The 25,533-nt window shown below is 39.7% G+C and overlaps 2 protein-coding genes across 2 annotated transcripts in view; one reads left to right on the top strand and one right to left on the bottom strand.

Annotated features, from left to right (window-relative positions):
* The window catches only part of LOC123503357 (probable 28S rRNA (cytosine-C(5))-methyltransferase), a 32,867-nt gene that overhangs the window by 542 nt on the left and 6,792 nt on the right, over positions 1 to 25,533 (top strand). The window contains exon 2 of the mRNA XM_045253037.1: positions 22,227 to 22,272. The gene's annotated coding sequence lies outside the window, so the exon portion shown is untranslated. The remainder of the gene's footprint in view (positions 1 to 22,226; positions 22,273 to 25,533) is intronic.
* LOC123503447 (DNA (cytosine-5)-methyltransferase 3A-like) lies at positions 1,178 to 25,533 on the bottom strand. The gene is made up of 19 exons (XM_045253210.1): positions 24,682 to 25,533; positions 21,969 to 22,040; positions 21,644 to 21,755; positions 21,265 to 21,356; positions 20,941 to 21,042; positions 16,414 to 16,519; positions 15,877 to 16,044; positions 15,544 to 15,716; positions 15,424 to 15,468; positions 14,948 to 15,012; positions 6,618 to 6,768; positions 6,027 to 6,144; positions 5,600 to 5,745; positions 5,234 to 5,324; positions 4,678 to 4,819; positions 3,332 to 3,417; positions 2,177 to 2,241; positions 1,496 to 1,636; positions 1,178 to 1,384 (listed from the first exon to the last, which is right to left on the bottom strand). Exons 2-19 carry the CDS (start codon positions 22,035 to 22,037, stop codon positions 1,205 to 1,207), a joined length of 2,052 nt encoding a protein of 683 aa, XP_045109145.1. The 5' UTR covers positions 22,038 to 22,040; positions 24,682 to 25,533; the 3' UTR covers positions 1,178 to 1,204.

The following is a 25,533-nucleotide window of genomic DNA, read 5'->3' as shown; positions in this document are numbered from 1 at the left end:
ACCATATTTTAGCTTTACCCTCCCCCCCTCCACGAAAAGAGAAAAACACTCCCTCTGTCCACAAGTTTGTTGGAGGTTAAAAGATCCAAATACAACTATGCACACATCTTTTTTATTTGTATGAAGGAACTAAACATGGTTGCCTTTGAAATTGATGTGTAGTAGCTCAGACAATGGATATAGAGAAAGGAAAACACAACTGAAATTAAGATCATTATTAAACAAACAAGCAGCTTTAAAAAGAAACTGGTCAAAGCTTTATGATGCACCAATACCTACTGACATCAAACACTCATCATAACAGCACCTGGCTAACAAAATCACGTAAAATACTTGTAGGCGCCGTTACATAATTTGACTTTATTTAAATTTACACTGACTTTTGAGTATATCTGTGAGGTTATACCTTGAAGCACAATCCCTCTCTTAATTCCCCTTGTACAGCAGTATCAATTGTATCTTTGTACTGGAATGAAAGTAAAGTATACATTTTCAGTTAAATTCTGTAAACACATCTAAGAAGGAAGACTTGCAGGACTCTAAAATAAAAATAACCTTCTGTTTTTCAGCAGGTCCTACATGCTTACAATAGAGAAAAAAAATTCTTTTGATAGATGACAAACCCTTATGACACTGAAACATAACTCAAAGATTAGGGAAAAGTCTTATAAACTAATTAAATTTAATACGCCATATCTCTAAACAAGATTTCTTCACTTTCAGAATATAGTTCCTCAGAGAACTCATTTCAATAAAACTACAACTTAGAAATCAATGTTACAAGTAAAGCAAGGCAGTCTAAATTCAATGATGTACAAATTTCTAAATAAACATATAGCTATGTTCTGAAGCATCTGAGTAAGAGATGTGGCAGCGTGAGAACATGGAAGTAAGGACCATGGCACTGATCTATCTGATGGTGCTTACTTCAAGGTTTCATATGCATAGTAACTAAAAATTTTGTATACTATTTACTTGAAACTTCCCTTGTACTAGTTAACAAAAAAAAAAAAACTTTTCTGTTATCAGTTAATAGATTGCACTGAAAAGCAGCAACCTTTCACAAACCTACCATACAAATCTTAATCAATGTGATATATATATATATATATATATATATATATATATATATATATATATATATATATATATATATATATATATGTGTGTGTGTGTGTGTGAGAACAGCTTTCTATGCATTTCTTTATTCTTCTTTTCTTTCCTTCGTGGGTTCTGAAGTGTCTTTCTTGCAGGGAAAGTATTGGCAGAGAGGCTCAAAGATGTGCTGAATAACAGGGACACTCCAGGCCCGTCCTAAGAGATTTTGTCTCCCTTTCACTGTCAAGTTCCCATTATCTGTGTAGTGTGGAGGTAACCCAAAAACCTGAAGGAAAATTTTCCATTTGAAGTTTCACATCAGATATAAAATGTAAGCATTTATATTCAAATTCAATGACATTTGAAAATACAATTCAAGAAATGCAGATGAAGATACCTTTTCTAACTCTGTGATCCAGGGTATATCTCTGCGGTTGTTCATTTTGATTGGCAAGTCTTCTCCACATCTTATCCGAAGAGAGGTACGGTTTGTGGTGATGCAGTTTAGCTTATCCACTATAGCTTTCCGGTTACCAATCTGCTGAAAAATTGGGTTGATGGTTTACACAGCCAAGGACAACAGTGCAAGCTAGTGAAACGATGGACATTGTTTTTTTTTTTTTTTTTTTTTTTTTCATACATTAACTTCAAAAAGAAAATCCAGGAAAACAGGGAATACAAATACAAATATTCATACAATTAACACCTTACAATCATGAGATGGCATTCCAGAAAGAAGTTGGTGGTGAAATCTTTGAATGAGTTTTTGGAAGTACTGATAGGGCCACTCCCATTTTGATTGCTAACCTGGCATATACAGGAAAAGAAGGGTGAGGTAGTGAAGCAAAGCCATTACAGTTAGCAGCACTCCAGGACTTTGTTATATACAAACCTGACAAGCAATATCACCCTTAAAGAGAGGCCACTGGCTGATGTAAAGCTAGGTGAAACTCATCCTTGCAATCCATAACCATTCTCATCAGACCATGCAAACACATGCAAGAACAGTCTCAATACAGCAGTAACTAAAGTAAAGTCCAGCTTTAATATTTGTGCAACCAAGAGTAAGTCAGCTTACTTTATCAATGTATTGACTTAGCTTGTGGTTACATTCTAGCTGCGAAGGAACATGTCTGGACATTCCTGAAAGAGTGACGGATATTGCAGTATACAATGAATCCTAACTTCTCACTATGACAGTACAATTATAAAGCTGAAGTAACATGGAAGTCATGGCTGACTGAAAAACAATCAGCCCGTGGTGGTGTATTGTATTTTACGGCTTGCAAGACGCACCCTAATATTTTAAAGAAATTTCTAAGAAAAAAAAGTCATTCTCATACAAGAACGCATTCACCATATATCCGACCACTGTACACAAAAAACATCAGAAGCAAGGAGTCTGCAAGACACTATTGTTTCACCACTCATTACAAATTTGCTGGACCACTCACCACAAATCTAAAACTATGTAAATAAAAACACCATAGGTAAATACATATACACAGTGAAACAGTCCATCTCTTGTTTTAGTGGCAGGCGACGGCATGTTTTGGACCTGTTGTTTACATGGAATCATTTGTCCAATCATCCAAACCAAACACGTCAGTGCTGCAGTTTGTATTTATTTTATTTTGCAGTCGTGCTTCATAAGCTTTATCAATGTGAATATAATTCACAAGTGGAATTTTGACTCTTGCTTGAATGAGTAAGCCACTTGGATGTTCTATTAATAAAGGTATAAAGGCACCTGGCATGATGTGTATGCGTTCGTGTGCATGTATGTGTGTGTTGCAATGAGACGAGGGGAGCGGCCCGTTTTCTCCACACGCTGAGTAGGCTGCAGGAAGGATTATGGTATTGGAAATACTTGTAACACCTAAGTACTGAGTTTACATGATATAAAAGGCCAAATTAAATGGTACTTAAGCTAACATCATAATGTAATGACTCAACATACAAATCCAGGTCACTATCTGTCAAGTGTCCAAGCTCACTTGAGGTTGGATGCTGCCTTACAATACAACATTCATCTTGGAAGACGCACTAGTATTTTTCAGGGTATTTTTTAGGAAAAAAAGTGCGTCTTGTAAGCCATAAAATATGGTAATTTGAATAACTGTTAACACGTTAGACTTGAATGTTCACCGCTTGTCTTGTTTTCAATCCAAGCAATAGTCTCTCATGGCCAATGGAAATGAAATCACTTGAAATGTCCACTCACAAATCTTACCAGGTATGTTTCCCCAGAAGCAACGTGGTCGACTTTGGGGAGAAAAATATCTTGCATCAATCACGATTGGAGGTTTTTCCAAGAAACTGCAAAAAGACAGTCAACATTCATATCAGATGCTGGTGATTCCCAAGAACTAAAAAAAGTACACAAACAAACAAATAAATAATTCCATTCATTAGTTTATCACATAGTGCAAAACAAAGCTCATGATATTATTCTTATGAAAATGAAACCATCCAATAACACACGGATAATCATAATGGACTGGTTAGCAATTATCTCAAGAAAACATTATTAGCAGGAAACAGTAATGATTTATTCATTTATAAAATGCAAATTTTCCATGGGTAATTTTAATAGAATCTCAAAAGGTGAGATAAGTTGGTGTCCTTTGAGAGCTTATGAAGATATCATCTTGAATAAAAAAGAGCTAAACCTAAAAGGAGACACAGTGGAACCTCAGGTCACAGACACCTCTCATCATGAACAAATCAGTTCATGAACCAAGTTTCCAAATAGAAAAAATTTTCTTCAGTGACAAATGACATCTTGTGTGATGAACACACAAGCCAACAGTAATGTGGACAATAAGCTGGGAGCATCAGTGAAAGACAGTTCACAGTGGCCAGATTCCAGTGACTACACTGAATCAGCAGTGGTGATTACCAAATTTGTGTATCCCAGTTTTGCATGAGTCTGTGTTTTAGTACAGGAACTGAGATGAGTTGCTGGGTCAAGAAAAACCAACCAATTCGTGTTGTTCTAATTCAGGCTCACAGTCATATAAACTTTGTTTCAGTCCTCAGTCATTGTTGCCTTTAGTGATTTCACAAGTTACTGCAACTGCTGGAATTTCTGTGTCCAGGCAAATCAATTAATTAAGAGTCTGGGAATCCTATACACACAGCTCCCTCACCAACAAATAATGCACACACTTCCATTCTTATGATGAGGCGAAGATAACTCCCAGGAATGTGAAAACTTTTTTTTCCTTAATTGATGAAAAATAGCTAGAGTTGCAAACTTTTATAAAGCAGTAGTGATCCATATTTGCTACATTGCATGCTGCACAACATTTGGAATTATTTTTTTCCAAGAGAAATTTTTTGGGAGGTTTTTTGATCACATTTGATCATGGACATGAATGATAATTGAATTGGTCAACAAAAGTTCTACTATGACTTTACTGTGCTGAACAAATTGGTTACCATGAGGAATGCATAAAGCAGCACACTGGAAGGATGCTTAGAAATTGTCTAATTATAACCAGTCTATTATGAACTTCTTCACTGCAGGAAGGTTTCATGATAACTACATGCAGGAACAAAATAAAATAATTTTACAAGCTTATCTGCTCTCTATAGATATGTGGCATATGTTTGACATTCTCAAACATCCAAAACAGATGAGTCTCCTTGTTGAAGCTCTGGATGATATTCAGAATCTTGTAGAAATAAAAAAAGAGATAACCAGTTCCAGAAAAATCTGAAAGTACAGCAAGAAGACAGTTGTACTCTCATTTACTACCAATTACTTCTTTGCAAATTGTGTCAATAAGGAGCTAAATTTTCACCATCCTTGTCCATTCATACGAGTTATAACACATGTATTAATACTTATAAGTACTAAGATCAATACTTATAAGGATTCCATTCCATTTGTGAATATTGTGTATAAATGGGGACCCCCCTGCTCCTTACAGAACTTTAAAAGATAAAATAACAAAAGAAAATATTGCTAAAAAATAGAAAGAGAAGCAGAAGATAAATACAAGGAGAATTAAAAACACAATTGAAAGTCTTCACCACAATGTAATGTTCCTATAAATAATAAATAACAATGAGAATTTTTTTCTTTCAAATATCTTTCTTTAACAACAGTTTTTTGACAAACACTCACCAAAAAGACCCTTTCTCTTGGGATTCACAAAACTGAGGTCATTACAAGGTGATCCACCAATAAAGAGGTCAATGGGGCATAACACTTTCACCTGCAGAGTGTATTGTTATTAAAGCTTACAACACTAAAATCTTCAAGTACAAATCTCAAATGTAAAACATTTACATCCCTAAGGTTTTAGCAAATCAATGTTGAAAACACAGTGCATACTATCCTGAGTTTCATGATTGCTTTCTCATGAAAGCATTACAAAAACTCAATGATCAAGGATTTTAACCCCATTAAGCAATGGAGGAACACTGTACTACATGGTTTTCATATTTCTTAACAGGTTTCATACATCATAAAGATCATAAATCTTCATACCTTTTCTTTAGTCAGTTCCTCAACTTTGCCAAGCAGTGTGACGCGTGATCCAAAGTTTGACTCCACCACAGTTGTGGCCATCTCGTCCACCTCACAACTGTAGTACGTCTCAACTTCTAGACCAAGTTTATCTAAGGCAACTAATCCTGTTGATTGATGTTGTCACTTTCAGACATTTTACCAAAGGAAAGGAAAAAATGTTAACAAACACCAATAGACTCCCAATTTCCTTAACCTTTAGTCTGTACTTAAAGCTTACAATGAGACAGTCTAGTCAGTGGAAGCTGAATAAAGCAAACTGCATGAGCCTACGTAAGCTTGTATGTCGAGTGCAGATTGGCTACCATACATTTATAAGGACCTCTAGAATTTTCACTTTCTGTTATGCTGCACAATTGTCAAAATAAGAGCATTTCACTATACTGACCAGTGGCAATGCCATCAAAGACGGATAGAACTCTCAAGGGCTTCTTGGGGAAAGATGATGGATCAGGTGCCTCCTCTTCTAAATTGCACATCCATGAAGCAGGTTTTTTGGTAGGATTCTATTGAAATGTCATATTTAATGTACATAAGCATAAGAATAAAAATGTCAATAATTTCACAGTAAATAGATAAGCTAGTTAACAAACTTGATTTTCAAGTACAGTAATCCCTCCAATATGTGTCTCAATTCATGCGTGGCATATTTAAATGATGCATCTGTCTGGATACTATATGTCTGATGAGTTCTTAGAATTTATTAGACATCAGTATGGAAAATGGTTATGTAAAATATTTTGTAGGTACTTGTATAACTAGTTCCAAGACTAATTTCTTCTATGACATTTCTGTTGCAAATGCTTACTTATGGAGATTTTCATGCATGACATTTCTGCCACATTTCCTTTCAATCACTGAAGCAAATGAAAATGGATGGTTGTTTTACAGGCACATAAGTTTTTCTTGTATTTTGTATACATTTTCTTCAATGGGTAATATTTATTTCCAATAAGCAAATATGAAAAGATTCATTTACCATTTCTCTCCATTCTGGCCTTGGTTTGAGCAGACCATGAGTACGAGGGCTGAAGGGTTGACACAGGAAACAGTACCAAGGACTTGTCCTCATTATGCGGTTCACAGCAGTGGGTGTCACCAAGAGCTCCACACAGCCAGTGCAGAAAACTCTGTAAACAACAAAATATTACATTCAGTGTTAAATTTGTTGCTTCTTTTTATTGGTTCATTTTAATTACATCTTTTATATTTTGTGACACACAGGATGTCCCATAAATGGAGGAACATTATTTTCAAGTATAAAAAATATTTTTGCACCCTTACCTGTTTCACATGACTAGGGAGAGAGGTGGACTCTCTCTTTCCCTGATGCAGAATATATAAGAACCCCCTAAAACTTCCTCATAGTGGAGGAAGAGGAGGTAGGGTTCATAGAAAATGGGAAGCCCTCATACCCCCCCTTCTCCACCCATCCCACTACCTGCTCAGCAACCACTCCATTGCTTTCTGCGTACAGAACATGCAGAGGGGAAGAGGGTGGGTATGTGTCATGTGAAACAGGTAAGTGTGCAAAAATATTTTTTATACTTGAAAAATAATTTGTTGCACACCCCTGTTTCACATGACTAGGAAGATTCCCACATTTAAAGGTGGTGGGTGCATGTATAACCGAGATCCCCCCAAAAAATAACAATTGCCTCAGTACTTACATCCAGACTTGGAGCAAAGGAAGAGGAGCAAGGCAAGGTTAAGGCAGTGTGCTCTCCCCCACAAAGCTCTGGTAAAGCATAGCGAAGCATAGCATGCCGCCTTAAGATAGTGTTCATGTCACAATGCCACCTGCTGCGACCATCGGGCCGAGAGAAAAGGTGTCCCCATCTGAACACTCGATGTCGTGAAGATAATGTTTTGCAAAGACGGAAGGTTTCCTTCAGGAAGCTGCATTGAGAACAGCCTCCACTGATTTATTCCTTCATAAATTAAGAGAGGTGGCAATCCCTCAAATATCATGTGCTCTCATTCTCAGAGGCATCAGTAGGTTCTTGGGCAGTGAGCGGTGGGCTTGCAGAATAGTTTCTCTCAGGAGATAGGCCAAACCATTCTTTGAAAGTGGTTTGGATTTGTCTGTAGGAGAGACAAAGAGGTTTCTAGGTCTTCTTGCCACGTTCCCCATCCTTTCCCTAAAGATAAGCAGAGTCCGAACTGGGCACAGATGTTCTTCATCATCAGGGCACACGGCCACTGCCAAATTTTTTATCCTGAATTCCCTAGGAAGAGGATTGCTGGATGTTTCTGTCTTTGCGACAAATTCTGGAAGATAAGACAGGATGATGTCTTTACCTTGCTGAGTAAGCTTGTATGACAAGGCTTGTAACTCACCAACCCTCTTAGCCGATGCTAGCGAGACAAGGAAAAGAGTCTTCTTCGTAAGATCTCTGAACGAAGAGGCTCTGAGAGGTTCAAAGGGAGCCAGCGACAGTGCCTTTAGCATTACATCCAGGTTCCATGGTGGCAGTCTTACTACCCTTTTTGGAACTTATGTTTCAAAGGATTTAATAAGGTTCTTCAAAACTGGGTCCCCTGTCAGGTTGAAGCCCTTTAGGGAGAAAACGCTATTCAGCATGGCTTTATAGCCTTTAATAGCTGAGACAGAAAGGTGACAAGACTCGTGTAAGTACAGGAGAAAGTCTGCGAGCTTCTGGCTGGAGGGACAGAAGACTGAACAGCCTGTGTTGTGACACATTGCCAAAACCTCTTCCACTTATGTTGGTAATTCAAAGTAGTGGAAGGTCGTCTAGTCTTTGCCACTGCCTTCGCCACTCTCCTGGAATATCCTCTGTACCGGAGGAGTCGCTCGATAGTCTCCACCCGACTAGCTGCAGCACGTGGAGATCGTGGTGAAACCTGTGGAAGTGAGGTTGACGTAGCAGGTCCTTCCAGACAGGGAGCTTCCTTGGCGTGTCGATGGAGAGTTCCACTAGATCCTTAACCCGTAAAGTCCGACAGGCCTTAAATAGGGCTGCATTGCACACTTCCGACAGTCCTTAAATGGGGCAGCTACTTTGAGCGCTAATAAAACCGCTAGCATTGGTAGCGCTGCTATATTTGGTCATGACGTAGGCCTATGGTAGTACTGTCGGCTCCCAGGAAGCACACCGCTCTAGCCAGCTAGTCTCCTGCAAATTTCTGTGAGGTGCGTGAGCGTCGTGTCGCGGTGATAATTATTTACGTATTTACTTATTTAAGGAACTATTATTTACAACTATGGCTACTGGTGCTAAGAGGAAGCTAAAGTTTAGTGATAAAAGTGATAGACAAGGCGGGACAAGACGGAAAGTGCACAGGTTGGAGGTAGATCCCGACCCCGCTATTGTGACAACATCGTCACCCATGCTTGATAAAACATACGTAACTATAATCAGCCAATATGAGTGAAAACACGAAAACATGTGAAAACACATAAAACATGAGCAGTGCCTTACATTATGTAAGAATACACATAAAAGCACCTCCCCCGAGTTGCCGCTACCACAATCTTCTCCAATTATCGGTTATTATTCTGAGACAACCATAGTGAGTAGAGCAATAAAAACTTGTAGGATGATGCATTGTCATGTCTACTAACAGCAGATTTTTTTCCAGAGTAATTTATAAGAGTTGATTTTTTTATGATAATTGCGGTAATGGGAGGGTGCGAATTTTGCGGCCATCGGTCTTAGCGGGTTAAACCATTCCCTCTGAGGCCAGAACGGGGCCACTAATGTAAGCTTGACTCCCTCTGAACTGCGGAGCTTGTTTATCACCTTCCTGATAACCTGGAAAGGGGGAAACGCATACAGTTCCTTGTGTTCCCAAGGAAAGAGAAAGGCATCCATTGCTATCGCCATTGGGTCAGGAAATGGTGAGATGAAATTGGTTAGCCTGTAATTCATCCGTGTGGCGAACAGGTCCCAGAGTCTCCACAGGTTGTCGCACACCTGCTGATGCAGCATCCACTCTGTGGAAATGACCTGGTTCCTCCTGCTGAGGCAGTCCACTACCACGTTGTTCTCCCCTCTCACGAACTGAGTAAGAAGGGTCACTGCATTGTCCTCTGCCTACTGCAAGGTCAGTTGGGCTTCATGGTTGAGCTTAGCTGACCGTGTCCCTCCTGCTTTCTTGACGTACGACACAGCTGTGGTGTTGTCTGACAGGACTGCTACCGTTCGTCCTTGCAATACATCTTCGAATGCCTGAAGCACAAGACGTATCGCTCTCAGCTCCAGGAGAGTTATGTGCTCTTGTTGTTCGGGAGGTGACCAAACGCGACAGGCCTCGTCATCCAGAATAGATGCTCCCCAGCCTTCTAATGAAGCATCCGTGAACAGTAGTAGTTCTGGGTTCCGCACCTCCAGTGACTGACCTTGAAGCAAGTTCGCAGGGTCTGACCACCACTGAAGGTCGTCTAGAACCTCCCGAGATGTAGGTACCTGATGGGAGCTGCTGTCCCTCCTGTCCCAGTGATTGGCAAGCTGAAACTGGAGGCTCCTCATCCTGCGTCGTCCTCCTGGAACTAGGTGTGATAGCGATGAGAGGTGGCCAAGAAGTACTAGCCATGCTTGTGCTGAGGATTGTGGCCGAGTCTTGAAACCTCGTATAGACTCCAGCAAATTGAGAATCCGTCTCTGTGCTGGGAAAACCTTCAAAATCGTTGAATGGATGTCAATTCTTAAAAAGGTTATGACCTGTTTGGGTTCGAGATCTGACTTCTCCCAATTTATCCAGATATTGAGAGAGTCGCACAAATCTAGGAGCGTCTCCCTTCACCTCATTGCTCCCTGACTGGTGGTGGAGAGAAGTAACCAGTCGTCCAAGTAGCGGATCAAACGAATCCCTTGTTGGTGTAAATCCGCTGAAACCAGAGCCATCACTTTCGTGAAGACCTGAGGTGCCGTCGACAGTCCGAAGCAGAGAGTTCTGAACTGAAAAACTTGCTCCCACCAGATGAATCGAAGGTACTTCCTGCTCCCCTGATGGATGGGAATCTGGAGGTAGGCATCCCGCAGGTCGACTGACAGCATCCAGTCCTCCTTTCGGATGGCCGACATCACCGATGCACTTGTCTCCATCCGGAATCTGGTTTAGCGGATGTACTGGTTGAGGGTGGAGAGATCGATAATGGGGCGAAACCCGCCTGTAAGTTTGGGCACCACAAAGACTCTGCTGTAGAACCCTAGGCCAGCAGTTGCCTGATCTATCGCCTCTTTTTGTATAAGGGATTGTATCTCCTGTTCTAAAGCCTTGCCTTTCACCGAGTTGGGAGAATAACTCCCAAATTGTATTGGGAACCTGGAAAGCGGAGGTTGACTGACAAAGGGGATGTGGTAACCGTCCCTGAGGACATCCACTACCCATGGTTCGGCTCCCTTCTCTTGCCACTTTTCCCAACTCTGTGAAAGGCATGCCGCTACCTGAGAGGTCAAGGGAAGAGGCTCCTACTTTCGAAAACCCTTCTTGCCTTGGGCCAAAGAATTATGGTCCTTGTGTGGATGAGAAGACAAGACAGGACGTTCTGGCTTCTTAAAAGGATAGGCCTGCCTTCGTGGTTGCCTGTACCCAGACGTAGAGGGTTTGGTCACCAGAGGTTTGACCAGAAGTGACTCAACCTGCTGAGGCTTCTTCTTGAGTGCTGCAGCGTCAACTTCGTGAAAGGATTTGGTAGAGAAGGCATCAGCATTCTTCCTAGCCTGGTTCACCTTGTCCTCCTCAAACAGGAAAGCCGAGTCCACTGGTGACTGCATGAGGATACGTTTATCCGAAATGGAGAATGAAGAGGGGAGATTCCTCAACACAGCTTGTCTCCTGAAGGTCAATAGGTTAGCCAAAACTGTAGTGGTCTCTTTCAAAGCAGTCTGCATAGCCTGTTGCATGCTAGAGACTGCTTGTGCCATCAAGGTATCTTTATTAAGTACAGAATCTCCCAGTTTAACCAGTCTTGAGACTGCCCCAAACATCCAGAACAGGAAGTTCTGCACTTCTCTTATGCCACGTACTGCTTTCTCTAAGTGGAGTAAGTCGGTGGCAGACATGTTAGGGCGGATATCTGATGCATTTCTGGGCAGGAAGTGAGCAAGGGAAGGATTAACCACAGCACCCTTTCCCTTTGAGTCATCATCACTAACCACATACCACTTTCTCTTTGGCCTGCGTGTATAAGGTAGGGCGGCTGTGTTACCATCGCGCAAGCGATCAACAACCCACTGATCCACGAGGTGGGCTGAATTCGTCAAGGGGCTCACGCACTGTGTGTTGTTCTTCCTCTTCAAATGTTTGGTATAAGTCTTCATGGGTGGCGTGCCGAGGGTCGCAAGTCTGATGCAAGGGGTCTGGATCATCATCCAAGCGACTGGCAGGAGGGTGCGGGCGCACCGACTCACCCGCCCGTTAGCTCAGTGGTTAGAGCGCTGGCTTCACAAGCCAGAGGACTGGGGTTCGATTTCCCAGCCGGGTGGAGATATCTGGGTGTGTCTCCTTTCACGTGTAGCCCTGTTCACCTAGCAGTGAGTAGGTACAGGATGTAAATCGAGGAGTTGTGACCATGTTGTCCCGGTGTGTGGTGTGTGCCTGGTCTCAGGCCTATCCGAAGATCGGAAATAATGAGTTCTGAGCTCGTTCTGTAGGGTAACATCTGGCTGTCTCGTCAGAGACTGCAGCAGATCAAACAGTGAAACACCTACGTTGGGATGCCACAGAGCCACTGAACTCTGGGCAGCCCAGTTTCCTTCTTCCAAGGCTGGAAGGGTGGCATGGGTGGGCACTGATTGTATGTTATGGCAGGAACCCATACGACAGTCGGCCGAAGCTTGCCCGTCTACCGAACAGCGAGGAGCGTGGGTAACTTGGACCGCCGCCACCTCAGCTGATCTCTCCCGTGCTGGCGGTGTGGCTGAAGCCTATCCACCGTCGCAACGGGGCGGGTGAGGTTGCGTGGTAACATGGACCAGACTCGCAATGACACCTCTGTCACTAGATGGGCACTCAGCTCGTAAGCGCTTACCATATTTTACGGCTTACAAGACGCACTTTTTTTCCTAAAAAATACCCTGTAAAATACTAGTGCGTCTTTCAAGATGAATGTTGTATTGTAAGGCAGCATCCAACCTCAAGTGAGCTTAGACACTTGACTGATAGTGACATGGATTTGTATGTTGAGTCATTACATTATGATGTTGCTTAAGTACCATTTAATTTGGCTTTTTATATTATGTAAACTCAGTACTTAGGTGTTACAAGTATTTCCAATACCATAATCCTTCCTGCAGCCTACTTAGCATGTAGAGAAAATGGCCTGCTCCCTCGTCTCTTTGCAACACACATGCACACGAACGCACACACATGCCAGAAGCCTTTATACCTTTATTAATAGAACATCCAAGTGGCTTACTCATTCAAGCAAGAGTCAAAACTCCACTTGTGAATTATATCCACAATGATAAAGCCTGTGAAGCACGACTACAAAATAAAATAAATACAAACTGCAGCACTGACGTGTTCGGTTTTGGCGATCGGACAAGTGATTCCGTAAGGTAAACAACAGGTCCAAAACATGCCGTCGCCCGCCACTAAAACAAGAAGAGATGGACTGTTTCACTGTGTATATGTATTTACCTATGGTGTTTTTATTTACATAGTTTTAAATTTGTGGTGAGTGCTCCAGCAAATTTGTAATGAGTGGTGAAATAATAGTGTCTTGCAGACTCCTTGCTTCTGATGTTTTTGTGTTCAGTGGTCGGGTATATGGTGAACGCGTTCTTGTATGAGAATGACTTTTTATTTCCTTAGAAATTTCTTTCAAATATTAGGGTGCGTCTTCCAAGCCGTAAAATACGGTAATTCGTCCTGTAAGATCCTTAGCCATTCTCTTGGCTTTCTTGACAGATGTGATATCGTCTCCCAGACGGCTGTCGTTCGCACGAAACTTACCACCCAGTGAGATGTCAGTCATAACCTATACAGGAACACCGTCATGGTAGCTACCTGAACCCTGAAACCCTAAGCATTCAGCACTAGGGGAATGGGGAAGTCCTGTATAACCCATTGGTAACCGTCCCTCACCGACCGACCCGACTTGTCTCACCAGCGTGAGCTCTCTGTTGCCATGGGTGGGTGGGGTGCTGGACGTGACCGCAGTCACCAGTGGGGGAGCTGCAACCGAAAGATAGTTAGGAACTGCCTCCTCAACTACCTCTTTAACAACCTCTCTGAGGGTGGTAGGCTTGTTAACACCAGCCATACCAAGAAAGTTGTGAACTGAGACATCATATTCAGCATATGAGACATCTGTGTATGGAAATCCTGGGCAGGAGGCCCTACCTGAGAGGCTGACAGTCCTGGGTCCATGCTGGAAGGTGACAAAACCACAGAATCGTCTAGAACTTCACCTCCTACCTCGGAATCCACAAACCCGGGGGAAGACCATGACGAGTGTAATGCAGAAGAACGCTTCTTGCTGTAAGACTTGCGTTTAGCCTCCAGTTGACGTTGGTGTTTGCAAGCCTTTAGCAGCGTCTCGTCCCACGTCTGACACTCCGCACACCTGTTGTCCAGAGCACAAACATGGCCCCTACTCTTCACACAGAGATTGTGGAGGTCCAGAGAAGCACAACTTATCTGCCTGTTGCAATCCTTGCCCTTGCAAGCCGGCCCATGACTGCCCAAAGTAGACATGCTGCACCAAAAGCCGGTTAGCAGGAGCGCCATGGTCAGAGGTCCAGTCCTCACAGACGCAGAAAAAGCAATGGAGTGGTTGCTGAGCAGGTAGTGGGGGTGGATGGAGGAAGCGGGGGTATGAAGGCTTCCCATTTTCTATGAACCCTACCTCCTCTTCCTCCACTATGAGGAAGTTTTAGGGGATTCTTATATATTCTGCATCAGGGAAAGAGAGAGTCCACCTCTCTCCCTAGTCATGTGAAACAGGGGTGTGCAACAAATAGAGTATTCCAGGGATTTGACATTTGAAGTTAAAGTGAAAAAAAAGCATTTTCTTTTGTGTTTATTTTGCAAGATATTGATGTTATAAAAATGTAAGGATCATTGTGCTGTGGAAGCCAGCTTGAAGACTCGTTGAACGTCAGTTTGTGTAATGCTCGCAAAAAATTTCATCAAATGATGGTTAAAATTTTCATATTTATAAAATTAAAAATATACTCTACATGTAACACAAGAATATTATAATAATTATCATCAGTATGATATGAAATTAAAGTTCATCAATAATAAGTTTGAAAATCTTAGGGGTTAACAGTACATATTACTTATAGTTTATAATCTTGAAAATACTGCATAATAAAACTATACAATGAATGGTACCTTTCACAATCTGCTGAGTCACAAATCAACAACTTGCCTGGACTGGCACACACCACACACTGCACCTAGAAACACATAACACTGCTTATGAAGAAATTCAGTGTTATAAGCTTAGCAAAGCAGTGCCTATAATTTTAACAAATCAATATATTCTAACCTATAACACTCTCAGACAAAGTTTCCCATTTCCTTAATTTTTTACTATATAGTAATGCAGAAACTCCATTTAATGAAATGAACTAATGCAGCCAAGGCTGTTTTCACAATATGTAGAATAGCTCATTTATACAGACATGGCAATTCACCTGGATCCAACATGAAGATGGTTGGCTTCCCCACAATTAATCCACATTGGGAATCTAGCTTTATAGGTTTTACCAGCAAAAGTGAACACAATTAAAATGACCAAAAAAAAGTTACACATTACTGAATTCATTTGAAAAAATCAACAAAACAATAAGAAACCATTCACTTACATTCAAGCCTGTCTCCATGTCCTTAGAATTCTCATCCAAATCAGGCTGCCAAAATAATTATGATCATAACTATTATAATCTTAAACTCGTAAAAATTAATCTAAAAATGTCTTATTATGGAAGTAAAAAACATGGAAAACAGGTACAAAGAGTGAACAGTACCTTACAATTGTTGCAAACACTTCCAACAAAGTAAGGATGTGGTGCAACAATTTGACACTCGGTTCGATGGCATGCAATACACAGCAGTTCTATGTCATACTTCCCTTGGCGTGCCAAGTTCAGAAAGGATGCTGGAAAAATTGGCAGCAATATTGATTTTGTGAACAATGCAATTCTAAAATCTCAATTTTCAGACACTAATAAGTAACTTCTTACATTTTACATCCTTAGTTATGCATAACAAAAAAAAAAAATAATAATAATAATTTATTAACAGACCATCAGGTTTACCTTTAGGTCTCCATTTTCTCCACTCATCAGCGTCTGAGGCGTCCGAGTCAGATGATGACTGTGACATCATTGGAAAGAGACTATCACTGGAGTCACTCGAATCACCTAATTTTTTTATTTTCTTTATATTACTAAGATGCTTTACAACTTTCGATGAAAATGGAAAAGCTGTAAAACATGGATTTTGTTAATCATACTGTCAAAAATTGTTAGACATGAAACATAACCATTCCTAACTTCTTTCCTCATGAATGGAAAGGGTTACCTTTATAAAAATGTAAGAAAATTCTTCTAAAAAATTTTTCATTAAAAATCACTTTCTTTTATAAATGGATAATAATTCGTGGGTTGAAAATAAGACCAATCTACCCAAAGAATAACTAACGGAATCTAGTTTTGCAAAATACAGTTTACAGTTTGAGTGATTATTGAGGTTCATGGTAACATCCCAAAAAGAATACAAAGTTAAGGAGATAATCATCTTGCTGATGCTCTCTCACTGATTTCCAGAGCCTCAACACTCCTCCATTCACACACCTCCAGCTCTCTTATAGTTTGTAGCATTAGGAAAGCCTTCATTAGCCCACTGTAGTAAAGCTTCCTCTGAGTCTTCCTGTGGTAATCCTGACTGATGTTGAAGTTCCTGCATGTGAATATGAAGTAACTCAAATTAACAACATGATAACAAATTAATTTTTGTGGAGTGTAGTGCAGTGAGGCTGACTCAAAATGTTTAGGCTACTGCTCATCAGAAAAAACTGTTTGAATATTAGGAAAATAAACTGAGAAAACAATAATTTTCCAGACCAGATCAAGTACTTGATGGTAAAGAAACTTGAAGAACACAAAGATTAGTATACATTCGAGAGACACGGTTGAGGGCGGACGCACTGGCGCAGTTCCGACGATCAGCTGATCTTCACTACACCTGTTGTATAGTATTTACAGTGGCCTGGGCAGGTAGTGTGGACTCATTTTTTTTTTTTTTTTTTTCCATGAAATCAATTATTAAGGAATAATGAGTGAAAAAGATATTCCATCCAAATGCAGACATGAGAATAGAGAAGGGGCTGATGATGACTATGTCGGTGAGGGAGAACGCGTATTCAAAGGGTTCGATACGACGACAACTTCACTACTTAAGAGAGTGTTCAATATTGAATGTAAACTAGATAAACTGATAAAGGAGAAGATGGAAATGAAAGAGAATAAAGAACAGGAAATGGAGTTTATAAGACTGAGAGAAAGGATAAGAAAAGTGGAAGAAAATGAAGCTAGGCTAAGAGCGGAAAACGAAGAACTAAAAAAGGAAGTAGCTAACTACAAGAAGCAGATGGAAGAAGGACTCGGTAAAGCCGAGAAAGAAAAGGAGAAGCTGAAAGATCTAGTAAACAAGGAAGAGGAAAGAGTACAGAACGTGATTAAAAAAGAAGTACAAGCATGGAGAGTCCAAGATAAGAAAGATAAGGCCGATTTTCAGGAGGTGATTCAAGAACAACTTAAAGAAAAGAAGAAAATATGACAAACAAAATGATAGGAGTCCTCAAGACAAAAGAAAATCTAGTTAGAGAAATTGCAGAAAAAAGAAGAGTGTAGTCGTATTTGGAATAAAAGAAAAAATATAAAATATAGACCAAAAAGAGAAAAGAAGAAATGAAATCAGTCAAAGACCTACTGAAGAATCTTAATGACGAAGATAGGCAGAACTTGGAAGAGGAAGTAGAAGAAATAAACAGAATGGGACCATATCAAGAAGGAAAAACGAGACCAATTAAAATACTACTAAAATCACAAGCAGCAACAGAAGAAATATTATATAGAACAACAAAACTTAGAGAAACAGAAGGCTGCAAGGATATCTATATAAAGAAAAATAGAAATGAGGAAGAAAGGAAGAGATACAATGAACTGGCAGCAGCAGTAAGGAAAAGAATAATGAAAGGTCAGAAGAGGAGAAGAAGGCATTTTTGGAGAATTCTAGGAGACAGGATAAGGAAATGGTATATAAACGAGAAGGAAGAGAAAAAGTGGAACAAGTTTAACTAAAATGATAAAGGCAAAAGACTAAAAATGATGTATACGAACACAGACGGGTTTTATCAAGTAAATTAGAATTAAGAGATTACATAAGGAAAGAAAATCCAGATATTGTATGCCTGGCTGAAACAAAACTAAATGAGGCAATCATAATAGATTTGGATAATAGGTATAATGTATGGAGAAGAGACAGAGTGGGTAAAGGAGGAGGAGGAGTCATGATAATGTTAAGGAAGGAGATAGTGATCAACCAAGTGGAATGTGGGAAGGAAAAGCAGAAGTATTGTATATTAAGATGCATATTAATAAAAAGAGTTAACAATCATTGTAACATATGTGCCACCAAAACAAATTCATGGACCAATCAAGAATATAAAGACATGATAGATGACACAATAAGGAGTCTAATGAGAATCGTTAAAGAAAGGAGAAAAGTGATATTAGTAGGAGATTTCAACTGTAAAGAAGTGGACTGGGAAAATTATGAAAGTGGTATGGGGAAGAAGCCTGGGAGAAAGATTCTTGAACCTAATGATAGACAATATGATGGACCAGAGAGTAAAGGAATGCACAAGATTCAGAGGAAACGACGAGCGGCGAGATTGGACCTAGTTTTTACAAGGGGTATACAAATGAATGACGATATAAGATATAAGTGCCCATTGGGAAAGAGTGACCATGCAATATTAGAAATAGATATAGAAGAAGGAAAGGAAGATAGAGACGATTCATACAAAGGAGACCGATTAAATTACAGAAAGGCTGATATTGAGAATCTCAAGAACTATTTTAAAACGTAGACTGGGAGGAGATGGAAAACTCAGAGACAATGCAAGACAAATATAACTTATTTTTGGAAATATACAAAACAGGAGTCAGGAATATGTCCCAAAATATAGACCAAAAGAAGAAGGAAAGAAAGATTGGTTTAATGCAAGGTGTGCTAGGGCAAAGGAGAAAAGAGATGGAGCATGGAAAAGGTGGAGGAGAAATAGGAATCCAACAAACAAGGAAAACTTCAAGGCAGCGAGAAATGAATATGTTAAGGTGAGGAAGGAAGAGGAAAAGAACTTGAAAAAGATATTGTCGAAAAATGTAAGGAGCAACCAAAATTGTTCTATAGATTCATAAATGGAAAAATTAGGCAAAAAGAAACAATAGAAAGGTTAAAAGGAGAGAACGGGATGGTGGAAGACCCAAAAGTATGGCAGAACTATTAAATAAAAATTCCAGGAGGTCTTTACTAAAGAATCCAAATTTGAGAGGCCACAGGGTAATAGAGAGACAATCTATATGAAAGAGATTAAAGTAACCAAGCTTGAAATAAAAGAGTTAATGAAGGAACTGGATGAAGAGAAGGCAATGGGACCGGATGAAGTCTCAGGCAGAATACTGAAAGAATGTAGGGAAGAACTAGCAAGTCCTATATACAACATCATAAAATGCTCAATAGAAAATGGAACAGTGCCAGTAGAATGGAAAAGAGCTGAGGTGGTTCCCATATATAAGAGCGGAAGGAAAGAAGAACCTTTAAATTACAGACCGGTATCACTAACTAGTGTAATATGCAAGATGTGTGAAAGAATAATAAAGAAACAATGGATCGAGTTCCTTGAAGACAACAAATTAATATCAAATAGCCAATTTGGTTTTAGAAAAGGACGGTCTTGTGTAACTAATTTATTGAGTTTCTATTCTAGAATAGTTGATAGAGTACAAGAGAGAGAGGATGGGTTGACTGCATCTATTTGGATTTAAAAAAGGCGTTTGACAAAGTGCCACACGCAAGATTACTGTGGAAGTTAGAGGAGAAGGGTGGCTTAAAAGGAAGCACATTGAGATGGATAGAAAATTATTTGAGGGGGAGAGAAATAAGGACGGTAGTTAAAGATATGAAGTCCAAGTGGAGAGCAGTAGAAAGCGGAGTGCCACAGGGGTCAGTATTGGCACCAATACTTTTCCTCATTTATATTAACGACATGCCAGAAGGAGTGAACAGCTACATAAATTTGTTTGCAGATGATACGAAACTGTGCAGAGTTATAAAGCAAAAGGAGGATTGTGAAATACTGCAAGAAGACCTAAATAAGATCTGGGAATGGAGTAAGAAGTGGGAAATGGAATTCAATGTGAACAAAAGCCATGTCATGGAAATGGGAAAGAGTGAAAGACGACCTGTGGGAATCTATAAGATGGGAGATGGAGTAGAACTGGAGAAAGTCAAAAAGGAAAAGGACTTAGGAGTGACGATGGAAGAAAACAATCAACCAGTAAGCCATATTGATAGAATTTTTAGAGAAACATATAATTTGCTGAGGAATATTGGAGTAGCATTTCACTACATGGACAAAGAAATGATGAAGAAATTGATAAATACTATAATAAGACCCAGATTGGAATATGCAGGAGTAGTGTGGACCCCTCATAAAAAGAAACACATAAGAAATTGGAGAGGCTACAAAAATGGCTACAAGAATGGTCCCAGAACTTGAAGGGATGACATATGAGGAGAGACTAAAGGCTATGGATCTACCAACCTTGGAACAAAGAAGGAGAGAGGAGACCTGATACAAGTCTATAAATTGATCAACGGAATGGACCAAGTGGATAATGAGAAACTGATCCTGAGAGAAGAATATGACACCCGAAGCACAAGATCGCATAGTAAAAAGGTGAGAAAGGGAAGATGTCTGAGAGATATTAAAAAATATAGTTTCCCGCAGAGATGTATTGAGACGTGGAACAGTTTAGATGAAGAAGTAGTGTCTGCAACGAGTGTGCACACTTTTAAAGTAAGATTGGATAAGTGTAGATATGGAGACGGGGCCACACGAGCATAAAGCCCAGGCCCTGTAAAACTACAACTAGGTAAATACATACATCTCTTTATTACAGGATTTCAGTAGAAAAATATTGTGTGGCATTTTAATTTCCATGTGTAATCTTTAATTCAGAAAGATACTAGGGAAAATTAAATCTTTACAAATATATTTCTGTCAACATGAATAAGTACAGAAAACACAATACCTGAATGCAAACAGTGATTCCCTTCTGAAAAGTTGGGATTCCAGTACGAATGTAATATGTTCCAAAATTTTCCTTGAAGGATGACAGTTTATTTAAAGGCACCTGTGTGAGAAGCAAACATTAGTAAATGATTTGGCTGTGCTGTGCTTATCAATAGTAATGAAAATGTTGCAGTTGGTAACATAGTAAATAATGAAAAGACTGGAAAGATTTATTTTGGGAGAACATGATACTATTATAAACAGTAACAACTCTTGATAAACTGTCTAGAGATATCCAAGGAGATATCCAAAAGTGCTGCTAAAAATATATATATATACATGCCTCAGACACTCTTTTGTCTCCAAACCAGAATACCCATACTCTCTCTGCAGGTGGAGCCCTCACCCCACACTCATAATGGGGAACAATGATACCTGCAGAAGACACCAAGTGAGCCAGGATTTGACACAAAGACTTCACTGGATTCAAAATTTCTTTACATAAACATGTGGTGTCCTTATATTAATACTTTACCATCCTATAGGTAATTAGTGAGCTAATATACTTAATCAATCTGTTTATACTAGGTGTAACACAAGTTTCTGAAGATATTGCTAGAGGCAAAAATACTGAATATTCTCAGAAGAAAATGTTCTAGACACACGTGCATTTTGAGGCATCAATGTTTAGCCAAGTTGTGAATTCTGAGTGAGACACTAACCTGGCCAGGTGCGGCTGCCAGCAATCTTACCCCAGACCAGCCTCCCGTAGTCCCTGTTGCTGAAGTACTCACCTCGGGTCTTGACTTCTGCTGTCTTCTGGTGACATTTCACCTGTAATGCCAAAAGCATGTTTGCACAGTAAGCGGAAACTGTAGCTACATTAAAGACAGGTCAATCATTTCATCTATATCAGCTTAATGCAGTAATGACTTTATACTGTAATGGCAAAAGAATAATGCAAAACAGTTGACATTCAATAACACTTTAAAATATACACATTCATGTGCATTTTTTCCACTAATAAAAAATTTTCTTAACACTTACCTCCATTTTGACTGGTCGGCTCTTCCTGGTGTGATAGGCATACTTCTTCTTTGGTGGGTGTCGCCCCATATTCTGAGGATATGAGGATAAGAATATAATTGTGTACTGATGTTGGTACAAGAAAACTTGAATAGCTATGTATGCAACTGGTATTCATACATCCAAAGACAAATTGTAATGCTGTTCAACCTAGGACTTAATTTATTTAGAACTATCTTATCAGCTGCTGGTAGTTACAGACTTTCTTTTTAATTTCAGATACATCCTGGATCGTTGGTTTGTACTGTTTGTTCTCCAATATAAGGTAGTATTTCCGTTTCTGTTCCATACTACATAATGTTTTGTAAATATAGATCACTACATATGTGTTTTTTTTTTTCATCCCTGGCATATCAGGTTGTTCAGCCAGGTCAGGGATATCTTAGACTTAGAGTGATTAACCCAGATTCTGAACATTACCAGTTAAAGAAAATTATAAAATATTCCACATGTATCTAATGGTATAGGCTTAACCTGCTTCACTTCTGGCGAGATGTGACCAATTTTTTTATTAATTGAGTGTAGGCTACAGTTAACCCTCCATCAAAACTACTCAAGAATCCATTAATTTGTACTCTATAGCCTTAGGTGGAAAGAATGGCAGGTTATTTATTTATTTACTTATTTCTATTTTATTTATTTATCTACTTATCTATTTATCTTTATTTTATTTATTTATTTATTTTATTTTATTTACCACAAAATAAGTGTGCGCTTTTCCACCAGTTGGCAGCCCCACACGTGCTGCAAACCTAGATTTATGCAGGATCTGTGGCACTGTTCTATGAGCTAAGAAACATTACAGGACATTATAGAATTCAAGCTTTTACCAGCAATGACACTCGCTTTCCTTGATGAAAATTTAATATTACCTATGAAGTTTGTTTTAAGTCCAGGGTTGCCATGTTTGTCCTTTTAAGGACAGTCTGTCCTTTTTTTAGCCTGTTTGTCCTTAAGTTTTCTTGTAAAAAAGGACAGTCAAAATATGTCCTTTTCTGTCCTTTTTTCAGCAAAATTTATTTATTTATTTGTTTATTCATTGTGAACCACGGATCCGGTCAAACCTTAACATAACATATAACATAAATGATAGGATAACAAAGGGCCACCAGGGCCCATCTAGGTTATCCTGTATCTGTCGCACAGCGACCTCGTCATCAGTACTTAAAGATACACTTACAAGTACACAATACATTATATACTAATTCTAAATATTTGGCCCATTAACAGGGGTAAGTCCTGCAGCGAAATCCTTCAAACACGCAGTCAATAAATTTGTTTCTGCAACTTCCTATCTTTTATTGTTTTATCATATTTGTTCTTGTGTTATATGAAAATAAATCGAGCATATTATAAACTTATGATTTTTCTGTGGGATCGCAGACTGGTAACTATAATAAGCAACCGGCAACTCCCTTAAAAAAGCGCTCCCACTCCCAGCCTCCCAGTCTAGCCTAAATGTTGTTAAATTTCATATAACCCTGCAAGTTCTCTCTCTCTCTCTCTCTCTCTCTGCTGTTATACACTTTTAAACACACACACACACACACACACACACACACACACACACACACACATATATATATATATATATATATATATATATATATATATATATATATATATATATATATATATATATAATACACACACTTGTTGTTGTGCTGTCCTTTTTTGGAGGCAAATGTCCTTTTTTTAAAGCAGGTCTGCCCTTTTTTCATGTGTAGTGTCTGGCAACCCTGGTTTTAACCATTAATGGCGATGGGTCAGACAGTCATCAGACGGTTGGGTGACTCGTTCTCCGCCCCCACCCCCCACCAAAAAAGTGCTGTGAAAATACAGCACTACCAAAGTAATTTTCCCCCATACAATACGGTGCATTATGGGTGAGGGTCACATTGAGATCTTACAGAAAGGTCAAATTTAGCTCCTATAGATTTCCCAGGTATAATAGTCACTTCCTCTCCACCACCACCAAGCAAGCGTGACCATTAGTAATTCCTACGTAGTTTGCTCTACTCTCAACGTTTTAATATCCAATAATGTACAGAAACTATGAATGCATCAAAGAATACAGCTAGCATGAACAAGGATGTCACTTGTAACAGTCACAGTAGTTTTTCCGAAACAAATGGCGAGGAATGCAGGATAAGAGTTCACTCTATTCTGTCTAAAATCTTTAATTTGTTGGTATCAACCACATTACACACTGTTACTTATTCGTGTTATACATAACAATTAAAATTCATGGTGTCCATGAAGCTGACTTTCTTCAATTGCAGAAAAAATAATGGAAATATCATCATTACCTTAACGCGACGCGCAGTACTAATGAACAATGGCGGATATAGGCATAGCCTTTATATTAACGCTAGCTGCTTCCTTACATAACGCGATTTGACACTTGTCTGCTTAATTTAATTTCTTTACAAAGCATTATCTTTTTTTTTTCTCATCAACCATGCAATTTCATAAATCAATGTCTTTGCCACATCAATATCGAATGATTCACAGATTCGATTTACTAAGTTTCAAGAAGGGTACCCTTTTTCAATTTTGAATCGCACGCAGACCTTTTTTTTTTTTTTTTTTCAAAAGCGACTCTCTCTCTCTCTCTCTCTCTCTCTCTCTCTCTCTCTCTCTCTCTCTCTCTCTCAGACTGCTTCATACTTACTTAGTTTACTTGTTGGATCTAGAGGGTCTTCCTCACAGTTCTGGTGGTCCACCGCTGCCGCCAGTCAGTCAAAGTCCCTCTTCAGAAGAGTCATCTGGTCTGGCACAGTTTGAGATTGCCCTGCAGTAAGCTGTGTAGCCCGGGACAGGAGGCTCATCTGGCAGTGTTTGCAGAAAGTGTCCAGTCCCTTCTTGAATCTGGACACTGGGCAGCCTGTTGTGTCTCTGACTTTTTTTTGGCAGGGCATTGAAGAGTCTGGGGCCACTGTGTGAAAGACTGGAAGTGAGGAGGGTCTTGACTCTCCCTAGGGTAGAGGAGGGGAGAGCACATTTTTCACATGAGCGGCCTGAGCGATCGCTATTCTAGGATTTCAATAGCATGGTGGTAGGGTCAGGCACTTGCTCCTCCAGGATCTTCCACACATATAAGGCCCTTCTCCTCTCTTGGGAATATAGTCCCAGTCGCTTTAATCTCTGCCAGTAGTTTAATTCATTCATGCCTCTTATTTTCCTGGTATAGGCTCTTTGTACTGACTCCAGCTCTTGTATGTCACCTTTTCTGTGAGGTGACCAGAGCTAGCTGCAGTAGTCCAGTATTAGTTGGATAAGAGCCTTCCACACGTCCTTTTCCCTTGATTTGAAGGTGCGGAGGACCCAGCCAACCATCCCCCTGGCTTTGCTGCCTCTGAGATGTGCTGCTGGAAGGTAGCATCATCACTCATCTTGATATGATTTGCTGATGTAACCCTGTGAAGAGTTTGGTGGTGTCTTTTATTTCAGTGTTGGGTCCGAATCTCAGTAGTTCAAATTTTTGTTCATTGAACTTCATGTTGTTTGCTTCTGCCCATGCAAA

Source organism: Portunus trituberculatus, chromosome 14 (genome assembly GCF_017591435.1).
Source record: "Portunus trituberculatus isolate SZX2019 chromosome 14, ASM1759143v1, whole genome shotgun sequence".
NCBI lineage: Eukaryota > Metazoa > Arthropoda > Malacostraca > Decapoda > Portunidae > Portunus > Portunus trituberculatus.
Note: the sequence above shows the minus strand (reverse complement) of the source record. Positions and strands in the feature narration are given on the sequence as shown.